This window comes from Canis lupus, chromosome 1 (genome assembly GCF_003254725.2).
Source record: "Canis lupus dingo isolate Sandy chromosome 1, ASM325472v2, whole genome shotgun sequence".
Taxonomy (NCBI): domain Eukaryota; kingdom Metazoa; phylum Chordata; class Mammalia; order Carnivora; family Canidae; genus Canis; species Canis lupus.
The window spans coordinates 46,763,385-46,786,784 of record NC_064243.1 but is presented as its reverse complement, the minus strand read 5'-3'; the positions used below and the strand labels follow the sequence as shown (position 1 = coordinate 46,786,784).

Genomic DNA, 23,400 nt, shown 5'->3' with positions numbered 1-23,400 from the left:
AAGACGTATGTTTAAACTATACTTTACTTGGGCTGATTATTACATACAAGGTTGAATGCCCTTTACTTTTTACAACATGTTATATATTTATTTTAGGATACCATATATCAAGAGCTTTCAAAAATTTGCTGACTTCAAAATCCTAATAATGTTTTCTAGCATAAGCATATGTATCAGGATTGTTCAATAAATGCTACTTGTTTTTAACTTTCTAAAACTCTTCTGAAGTAATACAAGTTTGAGTTTTAAACAGAAAGCACAGAACTGCATGCCCGCTCGCCAACTCACCGGCTGCTGTGGATACAGGCCGGGCTGGTGTCCTCCATATGGCGGCTGTCCTGAGGGAGGGCCTTGGCCTGGGTACTGCTGCCCATAAGGTTCATGCCTAGAATGAGGCATTCAAAGAACACTTCATTTTCAAAGAACCTCAGGCCAAGAGAGAAATAAACAGTTCATTTCTGGAAATCCTGCACCCCTCGGTGGTTTTGTCTTTCCTTCACTGCACACACCTTCCAACAGAGGCATGCCGAGCAGAAATAGCACTTTAACTTTTAGCTAAACGGATGGCAACACCCATTTTGGGAATGCTGCCAATCTCCTAGTTAGTAGGTGTGTGAGGAGTCCTGGCCGGACAGGCTGGCACCCAGTGCCTTTGAGGAGAGTCCCCACCCAGCCACCGACGCAGGCCCAGGTAGTGAGCGTCATGCAACACCAGGACAGGAGGTATTAATGAGAGTAAGAGACAAGAAAAACAATATAAGAATCAAAGCAGGATTTCTAGGACTACCAGAACTTAGCTCTATAATCACAGAAAACATCTCTATTTATTTTCTCATTATGAATACAAAATGTTCAGTTTTTAAAAAGTGTACTCCACAATTAATCTAAATGATACTGAGTTAGCTAATAATGGTAAAAACAGAACTACTTAAAATTTTGAAGCCCCATGACCCTAAGAGGCCATAGAAAAATATAAGAGAGGACTTAAAAAAGTGACAGGGCTGATTTAAATATGCTCCTATTAAATCTAAAAATGGGAAGGAAGAACATTTATTTTTCAACTTCTATTACACTGAGAAACTATAAATACCATAAAAATAGCATGTGTAAAAGAGCAACAGATTGGAAGTTTAAAGGGATAAAAGTTAATATACCGATTGAATCCTGTAGGAAGGAAGAGATGCTTGCACTGAATATATTCCTAAACTGGTCAAGGAGTGAGAACAAGAAAGAAAATAAATTAATTCTGAGAACATCGCAGGTAAAACAGATACAAGGGAAGGGTTTGCTAAGGGTGTTAGTAATTAGAAGGAAGCTTACATTAGGAGGAAAGAAATATAACTGACATAGATAAAATTTAAGCTGAACAAGTAACACTTTTCAGGAAGCATAACAAGGTAAACTCTAAAGTGGTAGAGCCAAAATGACATAAACTAGCTCTAGAAAGCATTCTAGACGAAACAGAGGAGTACATCTGCCTGAGTTCCTCTAAGAATATATGTTCTAGGATAACTGGTCTTTCAATCTCATCAGCCAAAAAAAAAAAAAAAAAAAAAAAAAAAGAAGAAAGAAAGAAAGAAAGGTAGGTTCTCTCCTGGATCTTCAAAAACAAATCTAAATAAAATCCCTGATCCAGTACACTCAAGACGATGGGTAACTGATTAATGCAGACATCGCAAATAAACATTCACCACACCACAGCCAGGGTAAGAACGAGAAGTCTGGATTCTTAGTAACTACTAGCAAGTACCAAATCAATTAAAGCTTGTGATGGCTCTGTAATCTCAAGAAACAGGTGCATGGAAAATGCCAGAAAGAAAGCTTATTTGGGAAGTGATTTTCAAACTTTCTTCCCCTTTGTGTTATACCAGCGGAAACCTCACGACTCTCACAACTGAAGCCTCGCCCACAGCCAGCGTGTCGGCTGCTTGGAGGAGGGAGTCTGAGGAACATCACCACCACCCCGGATTCTGAGGGAACGGAGCTGAGGCTGTCCTCACCCTGTGGCTACAGTTAGAAAGAGAGCCTTCTAATGTGCCTCCATTTTCTTTAACAACCACAAACATCATGTCAAAGACTTTGTTTCTGAGTGCTTCTGTATTTAAGTCAGGGGGACAGGTAAGGGGCCCTCTTCACAGAAAGTCGACTACCATAAGCCGCTTTTCTGCTACCTCTCAGAGACTTTTCAACAACTTTCCTTCTGTCTTAGTAAAAATAAGTTGGATGGGCACCGAAACCCAGCTTGCTACTGAATGTCCAGATGCCATCCTGAAAAGCATCTGGAGAAAGACAGCCGAGGCTTTCCTCAGAGATGTTTTCTAAGGAGCAAAGTGTTCTTGCTGTTTAAAATTTTCACAGAGAAGAATGGCAACAGCTGGAAAGCCAAAGCCAGGAAGACTTTTCCCAGAGCTTACCGAGAGCCCGAGCATAGCCCCCATGAGCAAATCTTTCCCGAAGGAAGAGACGCAGGCAGGAAGGGGGTGGGGTGGGGCCTTAGAACCTGAGTTTGTGGTGGGTCACACCAGAGGAGCCACTGAGGAGGCTGGAGGTGTTGTTTGGGGGTGTGGGGCCAGGGGCTGTCCCAGGAGGGCACCCTGATGCTGGGAGGCCCACCGCTGCTTGGGACCAGCCAGCTCTCAAGAGGCCTTCCCCATGGTCCCGATCAGGTCATCTGCTGAAGGCAGCCACCCCACAGAGTCCTTAAGCCCAGAGGAGAGCAGGCTCTACATGTTGTCAGGAATGTATGTGTGAGGAGAGTTCAGCGTCTAGGAAACCTTCCTAGGGTCACCTTAGAAGACACCCACCTTCGATCATAACTGGCTCCGTAGGGAAACTGCTGCCGCTGCCCCATGCCCAGGCTGGACATCGCGCCAGAAGGACTTTGGTTATACATGTCCTGCATACTGCTAGCGGGCATCTGTCCTTGAGTCATGAAGGGCTCACTGCTTCCAGGCACTGCAACATTTTAAAGAACAGATATAAAGTTAAGCATTTTCAAAGACCAAGGGACCCAAACAGCCCTTCTAGTCATTTCTGTTACCCTTAGTATTGCTGACATTTATCTTATTCTTAATATGCCTACAATAATACAAACCAAAGAGTGTACGGTCTGGAGTTAAGATGGACCCCAGGATCCCTACCCCCCACCCCGCATACAGGACTCGGATGAGCTCCTCCTTCCCTTGAGTATGAGTAGAACCCACCAATATGATGGGGATACTGCTCCCATGATTACATTATATAACTAACGAGACTTCACAGATGTAACTAAAGTTACCAATTAGCTGACTGGCAGGCAACTAAAAAGGAGATTATCCATATGTGCCCCTTAAATCCACCTAGAGGTCAGAGACACCCTCCTGCTGGCCTTGAAACAGCACCCACCACACAGGGGAGAGGGCCCTACGTCAGGAAGGGTGGTGAGTCCCAGGTGAGTCATTATGACGAGACCTCAGTCCTGCCACTACAAGGAACCAAAACTGCCAACAACCTGCACAAGCTCTGAAGAGGACCCTGCACTGCACGAGCTCAGTCCTGGCTGACACCCTGATGTCTGAATGGGAGACTCTGAGCTGAGGGTCCCCAGGAAAGTGGGATCCTATGCTGACATTGCTTCAGGCTGAGAGGTCGTGGTAATTTGTTAGAAAGTAATGTAGAAAACAAACACTGGCCCTTTCCTGTGTTTCCAACTTCTGAGTTGGATTCCTTGTCTATAAAACAAGGTTGGTAATGTCATCTCATGCAGCAGTTGTGAGGAAAAGAAATGCACATACAGGTGTCCCTTCATGTAGGGGTTAGGGGCACTGACCCCCACAAAAGTGAAAATCTACGTATAACTCTGGACTCCCCCCAAAACTTAACTACTCCTAGGCTACAGCTGACTAGAAGCCTTACTGATAATGCACACAAGTAACACATATTTCACATGTTACATGTATCCTTACAATAAAGCTAAAGAAAAGAAAATGTTAAGAAGATCATTAAGACAAGATACATTTACAGTACTGTACATCTATTTATTGAAAAAAAAATCTGTGTTTAGGTGGGCCTGTGCAGCTTAAACCTGTATTATTCAAGAGTCAACTGCATGAATAAAATTAGTTCCCTCACTTAGAGGGGGAAAAAAAGTAAAAACTTTAACATGGACGTCCATCTACTGACTCACTGCAAAATCAGGATAAAGAAAACCACAAGGGAATTAAAAAGAACTCAAGAATGGATGAAATACAAGTATTTCTACCAGGGCGTAGAGTGGCAATTAGGTCAAATATGCAAATTAGCATCAGCTCAGAGCCTGAAGGAAATTGGGTCAAGCCCAAAAACTTGCCTGTGGGCAAATTAAACATTTTAATGCAAATCTTAATTGATATACAGTACTACTACCTTTCTTCATCCTAGGAAGGTTACTTTTATGTTACATGAAGCAAAAGCTGATTAAACTGCAGTGAACTGATAGAAATCGTTAGGCTGGAAGAGAGGCGCAGACAATGAAGTTGAACGCGGGTGGGATGCACTGTGCTTTGCAGTATGCTTTCCTATACTTTAATTTATTCAAGCTCAAGTCACCATGCAGCAGAGGAAGTTTTGATGTTACTCTCCAATTTATAAATGTAAAAACAGAGACAGACAGACATTAATGGGGATAATTAAAACTAAATGGCTTAGTTCCTACAAACACAAAAAATTCTTCATCAGTAAAAAAAGACCATCAGACTACAAAAGCAGGCAAACAAATAAATGGACATTCAGAGAAAAAAGAAAACTAAGTGGCCAATCAATATATGAAAAAATGTGTGACTTCACTAATAATTAAAGAAATCCAAGTTAAAACCATTATGAGGCTGTTCCCTCCCCCAATCTGATTGGCAAATATTAAAAGGACTGGTAAAAATCATTCCTGGTAAGGGAGTGAGAGTTCACATGCTCTTATATGCTCACATTAAGAGTATTAAATTGGTGTAACTTTTGTCAATACCTGCTATGGTAGGGCTCTATTTTGGTGAAGCCCAAGGAAGCACATCTCTGGGTATTTACAGCCCATGAAGTCCCTGCTCACAGTGAATTTGGGCCCGGTCATGTGACTGGCTTTGACCTATGGGGTACTGGCGAATGTGATGCAGCAGAGGGTTGTATGTGCTTGCATCTGGGGCTTGTCCTCTTGAAGTGCTCCTTCTTGTAACCTATGCACCCTATCAGGAGGCACCCAAGAAGTTCCATGGAGTGGCGCCTGGAGGAGGCCCCTAAGCAACAGTTCCAGGTGAGTTCCCAATAGAGCTTCTGGATGACACCAGCCATTCAAGTGACATCCCAGCTCTGGAAGAGTTCTCAATCAGGCTTCCAGATGACAGCCTCAATGTCCCAGCTTATACAACACATGGAAAGAAGAGCCACCCCACCCACCATAGAACTGTGAAATATAACCAAACATTGGTGCTTAAAGCCACTTTTTGTGGTAGTTTGTTATGTAGTAAAATATACTCAGTAAACTAAAAAAAAAACAACAAAAAAACATATCCCTTGATTCCATTATTCTTTTAGGAATCCATTTCATAGAAATACTCTTATGGGTGTGAAAAAAGAGCTGCATCATTCAATAACCACTGCACCACTTTTTTATAACAGCAAAATATTATGAAACAAACCATTCAGTACTAGAGCATTAAAAAGAAAAAGTAGGAGTGTCTGGGTGGCTCAGTCAGTTAAGTGTCTGCTTTTGGCTCAGGTCATGATCCCGGGGTCCTGGGATCCAGCCCCGAGTCAGGTTCCCTGCTCAGTGGGGAGCCTGCTTCTTCCTCTTCTTCTGCCCCTCCCCCACTGCTCATATCCTCTCTGTCTCTCAAATAAAATCTTAAAAAAAAAAAAAGAAAAAAAAAAAGTAGATGGGGTGCCTGGGTGGCTCAGTCAGTTAGGTCTGGCTCTTGGATTCAGCTCAGGTCATGATTTCAGGGTTGTGAGACAGCCTCACATCAGGCTCTGCACTGGGCATGGAACCTGCTTAGGATTCTCCCTCTCCCTCAGCCACTCCCCACCTTTTTCTCCCTCTGAAAATAAAAAAAAGCAGGATTATGTGTAAAGATATTAGATATTTAAAGTATGCTGTTTAGATATCCAACATATCAATATCACTTGTTATTCACTTGTAAGCAATTAATCAATCCTTCAATCAGTAATGAATTCCGGAGATTAGTGGGAAGGCAGGTTGGTGCAGTCAAGGCTGCTTTGGCCACCAAGGCTCAGACAGGCTCTGGCATTTGCTCCATCACCCCACTGCAGGTCAGTGGCAGCAACAGCAGGAAGAGCACAGTTTCCCCTGATGCTGGTCATTATGTGAAAAATCAATAGCTCAAAGTGTCTGATTGGCTCAGCTGGTTAAACATCTGCCTTTGGTTCAGGTCATGGTCCCAGGGTCCTGGGACTGAGCCCCATGTTGGGCTTCCAGCTCAGCGATGAATCTGCTTCTCCCCTTTTCCCCTGCTGGTGCTCTTTCTCTCAAATAAATAAAATCTTTTTATTTTTTATTTTTTATTTTTTTTATTTTTTATTTTTTTAAATAAAATCTTTTTAAAAAAGGAAAAAATCTATTTTCTGTGTATTTGCTTTAATTTGGTGCTAAATAGACCAGCCCTGTAAGGTAGCAGGTGAGCTGAAATATCCCGGGGAAACATGAGAAGGAGCTCCCCTCTGAGCCCCTGTATCATTTACACTGTTGATGAAAACACATTATGCTGCCAGCTAGTGCCTAACCAGGTAATCCACAATCATCCCCCACCCCCCATTTTTCATAATAAGAAAAACTGTAGGCATATAGAAACAAAAGCAATGCAACTCTCATTGTCCAGTACAGCAAATAGGTGGGATATTAGAATGGTTCACATAACATCTGAAACCAGATTCCAAACACTACCATGTTACTCAAGTTACTGTCATATTTTCAGAGTCTAAAATGTGATATAACCACCACCAGCACTAAACAAAATGTTCTAGTATCTCATACCACTAAGAAAAATGGCCACTGCCAACATTTACAAGGCTTTTCAATTTCTGAGCTTATGGATTTATTGCATGTTCTGCAGAATACTTACTTGGAATAGGCAGCTCTAAAACTTTTTGAAAGGAAAAATTATAGATTATCTTACTCAGTATAAGAGCTAGCTGAAATGTTACATAAGAAATATCTATATTAAACATAATTTCATTTCTTTTTTTTTTTTTTTTTTTAAAAGATTTATTTATTTATTTATTCATGATAGACATAGAGAGAGAGAGAGATGCAGAGACACAGGCAGAGGGAGAAGCAAGCTCCATGCGGGAGCCTGATGTGGGACTCGATCCCTGGTCTTCAGGATCACGCCCTGAGCCGAAGGCAGACGCTTAACCGCTGAGCTACCCAGGCGTCCCCATAATTTCATTTCTTAATTAAATGATACATGCCTAATACTTAAAATTTTGAAAACACTCATGTTTATTTTTCACTGGTCCATACTAGTTGTGAAAACCATGGTTTTGGGCTTTATGTTTCTCTCTACTTAAGACCGTATGTCCAGAAATTTGCATATCCCAAACACCCAAGTGGGACAGAAGTACTATTGTTTAAGGGATCCCAGAAGAAATACTTCTGTAAAAACAGTATCACTACTTTTCTGTATTTTTTCGATGATACTCACATCGTGCCTCAATTTCACAGCCCGGCTGCATTTGGAAGAGTGCCAAAGAGCACTGGGAGTGGGCGTGGAGCGGCCCAAAGGGCAGAGGTTCAGGTCATTCTCAGGGCCAAGTGCACGATGGGGAAGATCAGCCTAAGGGAGACCCCTGCTGGGTGTGTGCTAAGTCAGTTGGAACTGTCCCACGCTCTCTGTGATCCCACCCACCCCGCACTGCTCCGTCTCACTGCTCTGCTTAGTTTCCTAAAGTGATTCCTCATTCCAAGATTCTGCCTAGCTTCAGGCAGACAGACAGACACTCCACCACCTACCATCACCACACATCCCAAAGTCCCCTTGGGCGGTCCCTCTCTGTTCCCCTCCCTCCCGTCCACAGCGCAGGCCCTAGCGGGGGAGCCTCCACATCCCACTAGTGCATCTCCAAGCTAGTGATGTCGTCACCCTCTCGGGGGCCTATCACTTGGTTCATCCCCCTCCACCTCCACATTCAATTCAGCAGCACAGCCTGTTCTTCCTACGTTCAGACCACGGAGCCAATGCGTCTACTTCTCTCTTCACTGCTGGGATCTGACTGCACCTTGTCATCTCTCCCCTGGACTCTCACAATGTCCCTCCAACACATTCTCCACAGATACCACATATTTATTTATACGGTTTTATTTGTTTGACAGAGCCAAAGAGAACATGGTGGGGGGGGGGGCGGTTAGAGGGAGGAACAGACTCCCTGCTGAGCAGGGAGCCTGATTTGGGGGGGGGGGGGCTTGATCCCAGGAACCTGAGATCACAACCCTAGCCAAAGGCTTAACCAACTGAGCCACCCAGGCATCCCACCAGTTATTTATTTATTTATTTATTTTTTAACAAAAAACCTAGTCATGTCACTTCCTGCAGAACATCTTTCAGCTAGGGTAAAAATCCAACTCATCCACCCACCCAGAAAGGCTGAAAGGTTCTGGCTCCAATGGCCCATGGCTTCTCAGAGTTTGGCCTGCTTGCCCTTACCTGGCTCGTTGTGCCTCAGATGCCTTCCACCTCCTCAAACACACTAAGCTGGCTCCTGCCCTGGGCCTTCCCCACTCTACACTCTTCTCTAACTCCTCATTCCTCAGGTCAGCAGATAACCTACCTTTCCTCAAAGCCTTCCATGCCCTCCCCCTCAATGATCCGCAGCCAACAATTGCTGCACTTTGTGTCCTTTCTTCCTTTTGTTTCTTTTCCATCGACTACCATATTTAATTATATTTTTGTGATTTAACTTACTTTTTTGTTTGTTTCCCCAAGACCCTGCCAACTCCAGGAGGAGCTATGTCTAATTTGCCAACATACTGCCCAGCACCTAGCCCTTGCCCAGCCCATGCTATTTAGCACCCCCGCCACTAGGGAGCACCACATGAGCACTCTTGCTCACTGCCTGTGCCAGGCATTCTTCAACAGAGTTTTGGTACATTAACTCAATTAAGCCTCATCACATCCTTTAGGCAGGTCCTGTTATTATTCCAATTTCTAGATGAGGTAACTGAGGCATGGAGCTACTGCGAACTTTCCCCAAGGCTGGGAATTTAGTAGGTTGAAGAGCTGGGACTCAGATATGTCTCGAATGGGTAAGTGAATTGGTTGTGGGATGGCAGAGGGAAGAATGCCCTCTGGACCAAGCCTGAGCAAAGGTCTCCCTGCACTTACCTTTTCTCATTCCACCAAAGGGGTCTTTGTTGGGTTCATAGGGCATCCTTCCCATCACATCAGGCATGCTCATGCCCTGCTGGTATGGGGTGCTTGGAGTCATGGAGTTCCGTTTTGGGAATGATGAATCACTGGCATCTGAGAATGGGTCGTGCACACTGACTGTACTGCTTCTAAGGAGACAAGAAAAATGAAAGCTTCGTGAAATAGCAGGAGATGCCTCCAAATGCTTGTTCAGAAAATAGGCCTAACTTGAAAATGTTTAATGTAAAAACCATCCCCTAAAATTACATGAATAAAACTAGTAGTATTCAACATTAAGAACACACACTTCTTCTTTACAGACAAATCTGATGTCATGTGGCTCACAGAGATCCTTTTGCATACCTTCCACCTTGCATCGGGGTCATCTGTCCGTGAGGGGTGGAGGCTGGGGTCGGTGGCTTCAGGTCACCTGGAACCTCTGCCATTGAGTTACTGCCAGTTGACTGGGGGGTCTGTGGACCTTGCAAGGATCCTGAGTTAGCTGACAGTAGTAGTACCAAGAGAAAATAAGAAAAAAAAAAAGAAGTTATCAAGTAAGCTCATCCTTCCTACTAATTTAAAAAAAAAAAGGAAAGACAACACGACACCATCTTATTAGAATTAGAAATAGTAACAATATCCATTACTGGTAACGACACAGTAAAATTAGTTGCTTTTATATTGTTTATAGTGAAAATTAGTAAAAGTTGTTTGTTTTGTTTTGTTTTTAGTAATCTATTTGGCAACATACTTCATTTGTGAGCCATAAAACATATTTATACCTCTTGACTGGGTAATTGCTTTCCTGGGTATTTATCTCAAGAAAATAATCTAATATAAAAGAAGGCTTTAGGCAGAAAAAAATGTTTATTTCAGTGTTGTTTATAATGGAGATAATCTAAATGTCTGAGAGTAAGGAAAAAAAATGGGATGAAAAATTCGGTATACTGATTTGATGGACTATTGTGCTATTTTAGGAAAAAAGTTAGAAAAATTACTACCAGGTCTTAGGCAATGAGAAATGTTTAAGTTGAAATGCAATGATACAAATTTTTAATGAGCCTTATATCACTTCAATGCCTCCTCAATGTCTGTGCTATGTCATTAATAAAGTCATTTTTAGAGCTCTGGAATCAGATTTGTTATTACAAAACCAAAGTCATGCTCTTTGGAGTTCTTTAATGTCATCATCAGAGTCCTGAGATTTGGCTTTAACTATAATTACACTATAATAACAGAGCTCAGTATTGAGCAAATCTTTTTAAAAACTTAAGTACTCACCTCATTGGAAAACATAGTATTTTAAGGGTTCCCGCTTTATCACTGACCTTTGCATGTGAGGTGCCCGAAAGACACTACCTACATTTATTAATTCAACAAATACTTATTGAATAAATAACATGCTTACTACATTGCTTACTATATTGCTTTTTTTCTATTCCTGGATGCACCAGTGTCCCAAACTGACAAAAAGGACAAAAATTCCTGCCCTCATGCAGTTTATAATAAATGCTTTCAGAACTGTTACAAATGGCAGAAATTACTGGCTGCTTGTCAAAGATGATACTGTATATGTTATTATCTGGAGTCCCTTTCCTAGGAGTGTCCGACACTCACTACAATTACCAGTAGCCACATTTAACTGTAGAGGAAATGGGGTTCAACAAATCACTGGAGATTACAGAGCGTGCTGGGAAGGAGCCCGAGGTGGAAATTAGTCCAGCTCTTCCAGTCAGAAAGCCTCAGCGGAACACAGAGGTCTCCAGTGAGATCAGGTCAGCCCTGGGCCTGGCCTGCTTGGGAGTGAATCTTGAGCCCTGGCCACCAGGGCCCTGCCTCCTGTGTAAGGTGTACGCTGGGTGCCCGGGACTAGAGTGACTCAGGGCAGCTCTCAGAGATGCCGGGAAGACTAGCTTGAAAAGTAGATCATCTTTTTAATGTAGATATCGCCAAAGAAAAGCTTAGTAACACATGCTTATAAATCAGATTTTGGTGAAACCCTACATATCAAATAAATAGATCGTAATAAGAGAAAAAAAAGTGGAGTCTTCTATAAATATGTAAGGATAAACCTACAAATGTGACTGCCCCACAGAGCTGGCAGGAGAAATAACGTGCTCCTTAAATCACAGACCACACTCCACAGCAGCCTGTGCGGCTTCCCTGGAAACATGGTTCACAGGCTGTGATTTCAGAATGACCCTTATTTACAAGTATTCACATTTACAGCTAATAAAAAAAAAAAAAAAAAAAAGGAAAAATTCTTCCCTCTGCCAGTATTTTTTCCTCTCCTTTCAGGAAAAAAAAAATGAACACAACCTCTTGAAGCTCCATTAATAGACGAGGCTGGCACACTCTGTAGGCTCTCCCTACCTTTTGCCAGAAGCTACAAATGTATACTCGAAAGTAAACAATGGAAAGGTTATTGAAGGTTAAGTACATTCACACACTTCAGACTGTACAGCCAGACTCCTAGCTGGGAAGATAATTTACACAGCACGAACCTGGTGCCCTAGTTCTGGCTGGGGTTTCGGGAAGGAGGGCAGGGAGAAGGAAGGAGAGCTGATATGTCCCAGGTCTACAGTGACTGGAGGTCACCCAGAGGGCACCTTTGTTTATAACCTGAACCTCTTTCTCATTTATCTTCCACTGAGGATTCCCTAGTTGGATCCATGACAGGTTTTGTGACATCACCTGTCAGCTAATAATAGAAATGCAGTCAGCCACCTGCCAGCAAAGATGGATGGGTTTTTGGTTACAGACTTACTAATTGAATGTGGAGCTTCCTCGGCCCCCCTTTACCCCGCCCCCACCCCACCCCAGCTTCCAGGCCTCCTAGGCCACTTGGGGAGGTGATTTCTGCAGCTGTTCATTAGAACTCCATGAACTTTTACAGGCTTATTATAACGAGATCCCCACTGGCACCTCAGAAATGCAACTGTACCCCAGGCCTTGCCCACGTTTCATCTGGGAGCTTCCCTCAATGGACTCGCCCAAGTCACTGGAAGACAGTAACATGGAGCTCTGGCTTGAGAAACCACACAGTCCCTACGGTGAAGATCACGGGCCGAGGGGTTCTACCTCCCAGAGGCTGGCGGAAAGGAAGTTCAGTCCACACTGGCCACACCAGATCGAAACCGGAATACAGATGGATGACACACAACGCTAGTGTAGCCAAATGAGCTGGGAATTCAGGTGGCTTCAGAGTGGCCATTTAGAAAGCAATCTAGTACTTTTCTTAGGAATCTTTTTAGTTTGGATGTGTTGATAAGAAATACACTATAATTACCTTCTTAGGGGGAGAATGGACTCTAAGAACACAAATGCTGGCTGAAAATTCGTTTTTAAAAATTGTGTAGTGTAGGAGACCCTGACGTGGCAAATGGTGGGGGAATAATCTTGTTTCCTTCATTGACGATAAATATATTTCGTATTCTCTAATGATTGCTCTGGTGTCAGAGAGGCCACGGACTCATGAGTGTCAGGGAAAAGTGTGTTATGGGTTCTGGGGCTGATGTTCCTCGCTCCCCTACCGGCCAGTCTGTGTGTCCTTCCGTCTGTATGAGCAGGGTATGGAGAGCGGCCTGGCCCCATGTGCTCTGCGTGAGGTCGCCTGGGCCATGCCCTGACCGGGAGGCTGGGCTCAGGACACCCTCCTCCTCCTGCTTCTTGATTCACAAGACTCCGGACCATGTGGACCACGGAAAACGCGTTATCAGAAGTGCATCTGCAATCCAAGCTCCTTTGTGCAGTTAAAACGATAATGTTGCCATAAAAACGGTAGTTTAAAGAAAGGGAAAAAGGAAAGAGCCGACTGTTGAGAGAACAGGCCCTCCACTTTCTGAAGGGTCTATACCTCAGCGGGATTTCTTGTACTGAAGCTGATGCTCACTGGGAGAGCTATTCTCCATACAGAAGTGCAGCCCATTCAGTGACATGAGTTTTTCCTGGCAAATAAAATATACCTTTACATCTTTGCAGACATCGCCACTTTGGTCCCTACACCCCACTGAGTTTTTATTTTGGAAAAATAGTTTCAGAGCTGTTCACAGGCAGCTTGTTTTACCCTGTGAACTGAATGTAATGTTGTGAGACTTTTAAAATTAGATTTCACAGTTTTAAGGTAAACCAGAACTGCAAAGGCTTCAAATCCTTAAGGGTGGGGCTGAGAGAGCATTTCTAATTGTGTTTCGAACTGACGGGTCTAAATATATACCCCAGGTATATTCCCTACAAGCGCATCTTGACCCTAAGAAGTATTTATGTGTGATCTCTTGATTAATGACCGTAGGTACTAGATTGCCATCCAGACAGCAGAGAAACAAGGAGAAAACAACTTCTTTCTTTGGATCACAGACACCTTCTTCTACGCGTGGAAGGTTTCCTTATTATAATGCCACTTCAGACACAGGCAGAGGAATATAGTAGGTCCAGGCATAATGCTCGAGCTGGGTGCCACTCACTTAGCAATGAGATTTGGGGACAGTTACTTAGATCTTGTGTGTTAGTTTTCTCATGGACTTTGGGACAGTATGTGCACCATAGAGGTGATGTAAAGATTAAATGGTAGAGCACTTAAGAAGGAGCCTGGTACATTGTAAGTACCTAAGAAATACTGGCATTTGATCCCAGAACAATCTGATAGGAAGTGGCAGGAATGGTCAGTCCCATTCTGTATGCAGGACAGTGTGGCTAAGTGCTGACCATCACAGGGCTTGGATGTGGCCAGGCAAGAAGACAGCTGGATTTAACTTGTGTGAGGTCACCACCCAGATCTATGGGTGATGAACGTCTCTTCCTATCTAAGAATACCGTATTCAGTAGAAGACAGTGATTCAGGAATCTGAAATGCTAACAGGTAGAAGAGAGGCTACCGGGGGAATTGAGAGAACGGCATGTCTCCTGTCTCCACGGTGGAGTGGAGAGACAGGAGAAAAGGGAGGTATCGTGGGTTTGGTTTTGCTCAGGAGACTGTGGGTGAACTGCATTATTTCCAGGTAGCATTCTTAAGGCTCTTGACCTCGGGTCTGAGCTAACCGGCTGCTGGGCCTCAGAAACAGGGTGGCAGGGACCTCCACCATGACAGGTCTGCTGGATTCCCTACAAGTGGGAAGTTGCTGGGCAGGAGAACATTAAAAACTGAGTCCGGATTTCATTCTTTGACAGAAGCAGAACTGGTGGAAACTGGCTGCTAAACTTTCAGGGCAGTGTTTTCTGGTAGCACCAAAGTATTCACAGGGGTAACTGGGGCGACTGGTTTTTGATGGTTAGATGGAATATTTTTTAAATATGTGGAGAAGGAAGAAAGGTATATAGCTCAGGCTTCCAGAGTCTCTTCTGATGAAGGAAGGTAAGGCAGGAGAATGGTGCCTTGGCCACAGTGGCCCAAACGGCCACATCCTAGGTTATATTCTCTGTTCCCTTAAGCGCTGCCAACGGGGGTTCCCTTACAAAACACCCCTTATCCTCAAAGATCCTGCGTTCTGTGTGCTTGCCCAGGAAGTGGCCTTTTCAGAAGTGGCTAGTGGCCTCCAGAGCCCCGCCGGGTGGGGGGTGCAGGTGCCACTGCCTTTCCCGGCGACAACTGTAGCGCTCCCACTTACCAGGAGAGGGCGGCTGGAGCTTGGGCTGCTTCTTGGTGTCCACGGTGCTAAAGACTTCCGGCGGGGGCTCCTCCCCGCGCTCGATCTTGCACTCAAAGGCAAACAGGTACTGAATATACTGCTTTTTCAGGGAGCTCGCTGCACTGCTTGAAGTGCCAACATTTAGGTTGGTTGCCAGCTCACGCCACTTCTTGTTTTTATTAACCTAGCAAAAAAAATGGCAGGATCATTGGTTTGTAGCAAAGTGGCTTGTTTAAAGCCAGGAGACAAAAAAAGCACTTAATGTCTTGGTTTACTCTTTTTTTTTTTTTTTTTTTCATTTGCCTCTCTTAACTAATGCTCATTACTCCCACTCAGTAGTGCAGAGACAGCATTTACAGTTATAAAACCATTAAGGGACCTGCTGATAGCTACATAAAATGCTGCTCGTCGAGATTCTTCTGCCTGATGCACCTTCTAAAGCCTCACTCTTCCCAGGCCGCTGCTGCTCAGAGCCTGCGATCTTCCCCGAGCAAATGTACACTCTCGCTCACCCCCATCCCACCTCCAATCAAAAAAAAAAGGACATCTGAAAACAAATTTAAAAAGCAGTAACTTGACTGTTTTGCAGTTTAAGTGTTATAGCTTTGATATGAGAAACACTGTTTCCTTCCAACAGCCACAAGCTTCCAGAAAGCCGAGCCTGTAATTCCAGCCCGTGTCCCTCCTCTCACAGGAGGCTTTCCTATGGTGTTGGGCAAAGGGGACTCTAGGGCAGCCCACACCAGCCATCAGCCCTGGGTGGCTCTGAGGCCACCAGCCGGCCGATGTGGCGGGTCCCTGTGAGCCAGGGGAAGGGGCAGGGCACAGGTGACTACACAGTGTTCCCACTTAACACTCTGGCTGAAGAGAACACAGCCGCAAAGTGAGGAGAAAAAAAGGAGAGAAATCCTGAAATGCTGCAATAGGATTCTGGGCATTAACTTTTGATTCCCACTTGGGCCAGCGTTATCCAAGGTTGAACGCCTTAAGGAAACACACAGACCTGCAAATACTTGGGGAATAATCTGCTTTTAGATATGCTTTCTGCTAAGTAGCATGGTAAGAGTTAAGGGGACAGTTGTTTTTTTTTTTTTTTTTAAGATTTTATTTATTTATTCATGATAGACACAGAAAGAGAGAGAGAGAGAGAGACAGAGAGAGACACAGGCAGAGGGAGAAGCAGGCTCCATGCAGGAGCCTGACGCGGGACTCGATCCTGGAACTCTAGGATCACGCCCTGGGCCAAAGGCAGGTGCTAAACTGCTGAGCCACCCAGGGATCCCCAGGACAGTGGTTTTTTAATGAAATGTTCAATTTTTGGATTCAAACTTTCCCACAAAGCTCTTTATGTCCATTTACTTAGTACTAAATGGTGCACGATAAACAAATCTCAGAATGCTCACGAAATGCTCAATTCCACTTTTGGCACTTCATGCCAGGCTGCAACAAGCAGGCCTGCAAATTGCTTCAGAAGGGATATGCAGAGTATTGCCTAGGACACCCTGAAAAGCAAGGCACTGATCTCTATGTGGCTGCAAGTACCTGCCCTGACCGCATCTGAAGGCACTGGGTAGAAACCAAGATTGGGTATGAGTGACAATGTGGCCAAGTGGCCCACTGCTGTGCATCCCAGATACACTCACACTGCCCTGATTAGCTGGGTGAGCAAACAGCCTTACTTGCAGACCCAACATGGTAACCCACACTGCTGACACTCCAAGTAAGGTGTCCAGACCTCTATACTTCTGTGAGGGTGAAACCCGAGTGTATAGTATCCGGAGGATTCTAAAAAATCTTGGCCAGAGAGCTAGGTATGGAGTGGGAGAGGTCAGGGGGACCTAGGTGCAGGGGAGAGGTGTGCATCCTGAGCTCTCCCTCCATGGACCAACTCTCCCTCACTTCATCTGCACTGAGGACTTACCAGCTGTTTCCGCAAAGCCCTGAATCAAGCTCTGCTTGTTCAGTTGTACATTGCAGTCTCTGGTGGGATAAGGCACTTCAGGGAGGGCTGAGAGCAAAGGCCTCTCCTGCATCCCCCAGAGCCACACGGCACTGAAACCAGGGCAGGCCCTCAGTGATACTTATGGATGAGGTGACTCACTCTTGGATAGTTGGCAACCTGTGGTACCTGGGTGGAGTGCAGGGTGCCACACTATGTAGTAGACCACTAGGGCCCAGAGCAGCTCCTTTCATCGATCTGGGTGGAAGCCTGGTTACTGACAGGTTTTTAAAGCTCCCCAAGTAATTCTAATGAAGAAGTAGCCTCAGAGCTAGTGGTAGGTGGGCAGAGCACCCATCTTAGAACTCGCAGGCTTGGCCCACACCTAGCCCGAGTGCCCCTGAGCCACATGACCCTACCTCATTTTGTTACAGCTTCCTTCTCTCTGTGGGGCTGATGTCCCCTGCATTTTATGGGTATTCAGAAAGACAAAGCCAGAACAAATTTAAAGCACAGGGCCCCACACACAGTGAGCACTTATCTAGGGATCCTCTTTTTGCCTTTTTGCTGTTCCTCTGTCAGGACATATCCTCGGAACTAGACTTTGGGCTAAAAGCAGAGCCATGACCAGGGTGAGGAAAGCATGGCCCCCAGGGCATAAAAATTAAGGGAGCACTGGCTTTAAGAATCAGGCAAGTGCAGGGTAGGTGCCGCACAACCCTGAAGCTAAATGCCCTCTGGTGGACAGGTATCTTGGACTTGCTTATTAGATATACAGGACTTAGTTTTCTTAATAAATTACTCTGGCTAGAAGGAAAAAGTGAACTGGATTTATAACTGATCCAGACAATTGGTCACTTGCAAAACATTTCTGGGGTATTTACTATGGAATCTTGGCAAAGCCCACAGAACCCCAGAGCTATCAGGGAACCTAAACAAAAATCTAGCCCAACTGTCTCACTTTACAGATGGGAATGGAGGTCCATATGATGACCTGCTGAGGTCACATGGCGAGCTGTCCCGAGCCCCAGTGCTCCCCCTGTAGCACTTAGACTGGATCCCATAGGCTTAGCTTTCTCTTTATTGGGGGAAAAAAAATTGAGTCTGCACATTCAAAGAAACCTGCAGAGAGAGCTTATGCAGAGTGTCTCCTCCTTGACTCATTCATCCTCACCTGTGCCAAACCTCCAATCTCTTTGACGCAGACATAGAGCCGGAACAGGTCCAAGGGCTTCTTGCCCACTGCAGGCAGACTTGAGACAGGGGAGCCTCGCTCTTCCATGAAGGTAAGGTATCTGTCGACCCATAGCTTCCGCTCTGGCTCATTCCCCAACTCATACACCTTTGTGATCTTTTCCCCAGTAGTGGTGGATGAGCTGGACTTCTAGTGCCCAGAGGAGCATTTGGAGATGGGGTATGGGTGGGCACAGGGTAAAGGGAAGAAGGTGAGAAGAAAGTAATGAGCTACCAAATACAGGAAGAGAACAGATTTAAAAACTACTGCTATCACACAACAATTAGGAATGAAGGCTACTAGTTCAGGCACAAACTATACATTTTCTTAATTAAGACTTTACTTTGACTTTAAAGAAAGGGCCCAAACTCCCCCTTTTATATACTTCAAGAACAAAAACAAAAAAAACAAAAACCTTTTTTACTTGATTGATTATAAGCGTTGAATCCCAGAAGGCATGATTCCAATAACACTGCACGTCATTTTTAAAAATAAAAGGGTGTTAGCTCATAGAAGAATCACAGTGAATTTAAAATTTTACATGTATGTAATATTATAGAGCTCTCAAAACTATATGGATCCTTACTTGTTGTCAAAATAAGAATGGCCAACGTGGGTCTTCGTTAAAATGTTAAATCATACAGAGGAAAGCAGATAACGGGACTTGCTGAAAAACATAAGGTAGGTCACAAATGCCAGGAACCAGTGGTGTGGGCTCTTTGCTCATTTGCAAGCTTTATAGACTAGTGGCCAGATATGGTTTTGGTATTTACTCATGATGACTACTAGCTCTCCCTACTTAAGATTTCTTGAACTTCTCTGCCAAGGCAAGGGGCTATTAGAGAGTTATTTTAAAAGATTTCTTAGGCAACCATGCTTTAATCACAAACACATGTGCTATTGCATATTCCCTGAACATCTACAGATAAAAATATACATTTACTTTTACACACACAGGTTTATGGGCTCATGTGGTTTATACTAATGCTCTAATTCTTGTCTTTTTCTAATTATCTTTGACCCTAAAATGTCAAAAGTTGCTGTTTCTGCATAACTGAAGCCCACCTTCTGGATGGATTATGTGATCTGGGAAGGTAACAGTTTTAATCCTACACAGCCCAAATGTGTCTTTTTCCTTATGTCTCTGTATTTGTAACAATAATTTGGGTACTTGTAATATTTACAACTCCAGGGTTATTGTGAAAAATCACTTCTAGATTCTCAATAAAGATTTCCTTGGAACAAGAACTGACTTCATTTCCTCATATGTATTTATCAGTTATCATTTGGAATGGATACCCGTTATTTTAGATGGAGTTTTCCTGAACTCTTTTTCTATTATATTTAGCTTAACAATTTTAAACGCATAGCTGAAGTTTGGGAGGTTAAGTAACATGACTGCACTGAAGTTTGAGGTTACCTTATTTGGCAAATGATCCCCAATAAAAGTAGGACCTCAGAAAGGATGCCTGAGAAGGAAACTAACAAAGTTGGTGAGTGGCAGCTTCTCCCCTAATTAACATGTTCTTCTCCCGAGCTATTGCTGCTGGAATTTTATGACTCAGACTTAGAATTATCGAGGCATAAAATCTTTACATCAAATACAAAAAAAATGAGTGATACAAGTTGATGTAAATAAAAAATTTAGGGTGGCAAGATTTAAAAAAAAGTGTGATCTTTTAGAATTTACACTGATGCCAAGGCTAAACAGTAAGTCATTTAAAAATGACTTTAGATTAGAGCTTAAAAATATATATACATATTCATACATATAACTATATATCCATATATATTCTCAGAGTGTGGAACATACTATATATTCAAATGTAAGTTTTTAAATTTTCTTTTCCATATTCTTATACCCAAGGAATATTCTACTAGGAAAAGAAACCACATTTTATACCACATTCCAGAAGCTTTGTCATCACTAATGGGGTAGTTATTATGAAGAGGTTTCTAAATTCTAGTTCAAAATTTTTTTCCTTTTGGGGAATAATAGAAAAATGGGTCCAATGTTTTTTTAAAAAATTAAAATTTAAAATAAGAACAGGAAAAAAAAAGCATTATCACCTAAAATCAATAATAATAATAAAAAACCCCCACCAACCTCTCCCTTGCATTTTATTTCTGAAAAATTGAGAGGTGAAAGTTTGACATTCAATTCAGGGTAAGAGAAATAAAAGCATTCATTTCAATTTAAAATTACTTTGAGTAATTCCACCAACATTCTGAATGTAAAATCCACCTGCCATTTCTGGCCTGGTCCTCTCCAAAGCTGGGGAAGGCTTCTGAAAGGACAGTTAGTCAGGACCTGAGCATTGAGGCCATGCAGATGCCTGTTCCCGTTTATGAAATGAATGCATCCCAGAACCTGAGATAGGCCTAAAATAACAATATGCCTGGTTTGGCTATGCATATTTCTACTTTTCTTTCTTAAACAAACTTGAGTTTAATTTCTGCATATCTCAATGTGTTCTCGTAAAGTTAGAAAAACTTAATGAAGTGGATGGTTTTTAATTGAATCCTCTTGTTTTTCATAGCATAGTTATCAGATCTTCAGAAAAGACTTAAGGATTTTTATGGCACCATAATGTAGGAAAATGCATCTGTATGAAGAGACAGTGGTCAGGCCTCAGGTGATGTGTTAGGTCCCAGAAGAGGCTTCCCAGGCACCGAGGCCCCTTCATCTAAACCATTGTCACCCACTTTGTTTGTCCTTGGTGGCTCTTAGTTGCATAGCTTATGAAAAGCGTATGTTTTGCGTGGAATTACCTGTCTTCCCCTCGTCTTCCACTACGCTCCGAGTTCCACAAAGCAGGGGGTGTGCAGATTTTGAATTGCCAACAGTGACTGCACACCGGAGGTAGTTGGTATATAATCTGTTCTGTGAATGAGCACTCAAAGGGTCAGAAAGGGTTTGAGAAGTCTGGCACCCTCCAAGTAAGAATTAAGAGCAGAATCAAATATTTCTGTAAACAGGATTTCGGTGATCAAGGTGCTAAGTGAACATGGACACAGGCTGGACATTGAGAAAGGATGATGGAGCCTAGGACTGACTGGTGTTTTCTACCTCCACTCTCAGCCTCCAGGTCTGTTTACTAGCCAATCACCAAATATTGAGAGAAACAAAAGCGTAAGATATTGATTGGACTACTTTTTTTGGTTCATAGACACTGGCTTTCACGTAGCCTTTGGACAGGAGTCATTATATGTTCTACCCACTGACATGGGGCAAGTCAACTAGCTCTGTGGGAAGATGGGATGACTCTTCCAGGTCACTGGGGCTACCTTGTAACTGTAAAAACCATATCCTAGTGTCAGAAACCATCATGGGCCTGAGGAAAGGGAAGGGAGATTGCTCAAAGACTGTAGCAGGACATGCTGGCGTCACAAATGTTTCCCTTGCGTACAGTTTAATGAAGTCTATAAGTACAGTTTTCCTCAAATCTTTCAGGCACATTTACATTTCAGCAGTCTTTACCATATGCCTGGTAATATGCGTATGTGCAAGTGTTTATTTTTTATTTTAGACTGTTCCGTAACAAAACAACGTTGGTCCACAGTGCACTGTCAAAGCATAGAACATCTTTATTGTGGGGTCCATTTCGAGCTCACTATTAGATGGGTTTCATAAGACATGCTGGTAAGAGCAATGTGAAGTAGAAACTGAGGTTGTGTCTCAGAAGGAACAGTTAAATATTCCTAAATTGTGTATGTCAGCAGTGATCTGATAGCAGAGATGCTCTCAGGTCCTTCCTTCCAATTGCTTTTGGTTCCCTTCCTAAATTAGTATCTCATTCAAGACAGGGGCCATTTTCTGAATACAGAGCTGCCATCTTTCTTCCCTTCCCTCCAACCACAGCTCCTCTTGTCCTTTTCTGCCACTGGAGCCAGAAGTCTGCTTGTAAATTTTTTTTAAGATTTTATTTTTTTATTTTAGAGAAAGAGTGTGCAAGCATGAGTGGGGGGAGATAGTAAAAGGGGGAAGAGAGAAGGACAAGTGGACTTGAGCTGAACATGAAGCCCCAGACACGGGGCTCGAGCCTAAGACCCTGAGATCATGACCTGAGCCGAAACCAAGAGTTGGACGCTCAACCAACTGAGCTTAAATTCTTAAGCCTAAGACGGTTATGGTATGGGAAGAGATAATGTATATGGAAATATTCAGAAAAAAGGGAAAAGGAGTATGCAGTTTTAAGCATAATTGTTTTATAGTAAGCAAAGGAATTCAACAATTCATTTTACTTTTTTCTTATACTTAAGTGGAAAGTGGGATTTTTATAAAAGTTTCTTCCCTACGGGACTCGTTCACAGATAACTTGACTAGTAAGTTGTAAGATCATAAATATCTCAATCTTTATTAAATCCAGAGATGGCAAAGTAGAATTTTTATTTTTTAGTTAATTTATTATTTTTTGTAAGGTGGAGTTTTTAAATACAGAGATCTATAGGTCGTCTTTGTTTTTCATAAATTATTATTAATTATTACCTTAAGGTATTAAAGATTATTATTTGCAATCTCTGAAATTTTTCCCTCTGAGCCAACATACCAGTGTTTTTGAAAAGTTCTAATTTGAGTTCCACCTGTTAACTTGAGAGTATGCCGATTCAAAAATGCTTTTCTTATGATTAAGACAAAACACAACACAACAGCAGGGTAGATTACGGGGGAAAACCCCTGTAATGTTGGCTGCCTTCTGAGATTCAAAGCCAATAACACAAAGACATCAAAATGCAGGCGTTGCATTCCCCCTTCCTGTTAGTTCTGCTTAGCCCGCCCTAGAGCATTTTTCATTTCATCTTGGTTGTTGCAAAAGCGAAACATGTCTACAGAGAAGGTAACAGTGAATATTGCCCTTTCTTCCTCTGAAAAGGAAAATGCTGGTTATACTAGAGCTCCACATGAATTTTACAAACATTTACTGGAACCACCAACCCTTCAAACCTTCAGCTCTATCTGTTTAAAGCAGTGAATGGATAATTAATAGCAGCCTCCTTTTGGGGTTTTGACTAGATTGCCAGATTCTGCACATAGAGTCTTCTTCCCTCGAACCTGCTTTTCCTGAACTGTACTCTTCAATACGTTGTCTTACAAAAATTAGCGTCTTAATTAAACCTTCTTGGCAAGTAATTGCATGTTAAGGTTTTTTTTTTTTAAACAGATCTTTTGATTCCCTATATGAATGTAAAATAAAGGTTACTACAGCACCATTCTTATTCTTTTTTTTTTTTTTTTTT

General features: G+C 43.0%; 1 protein-coding gene across 11 annotated transcripts in view; it reads right to left on the bottom strand.

Moving 5' to 3' along the window:
* ARID1B (AT-rich interaction domain 1B) overlaps nucleotides 1-23,400 on the bottom strand; it is a 434,844-nt gene that overhangs the window by 9,871 nt on the left and 401,573 nt on the right. For all 11 annotated transcript variants that reach the window (XM_049113926.1, XM_049113935.1, XM_049113930.1 and 8 more), the window contains 6 exons: nucleotides 18,103-18,312; nucleotides 14,969-15,173; nucleotides 9,729-9,867; nucleotides 9,342-9,514; nucleotides 2,805-2,955; nucleotides 289-385 (listed from right to left, as the gene is read on the bottom strand). In XM_049113926.1, the coding sequence (XP_048969883.1) occupies nucleotides 289-385; nucleotides 2,805-2,955; nucleotides 9,342-9,514; nucleotides 9,729-9,867; nucleotides 14,969-15,173; nucleotides 18,103-18,312 (975 nt within the window). The remainder of the gene's footprint in view (nucleotides 1-288; nucleotides 386-2,804; nucleotides 2,956-9,341; nucleotides 9,515-9,728; nucleotides 9,868-14,968; nucleotides 15,174-18,102; nucleotides 18,313-23,400) is intronic.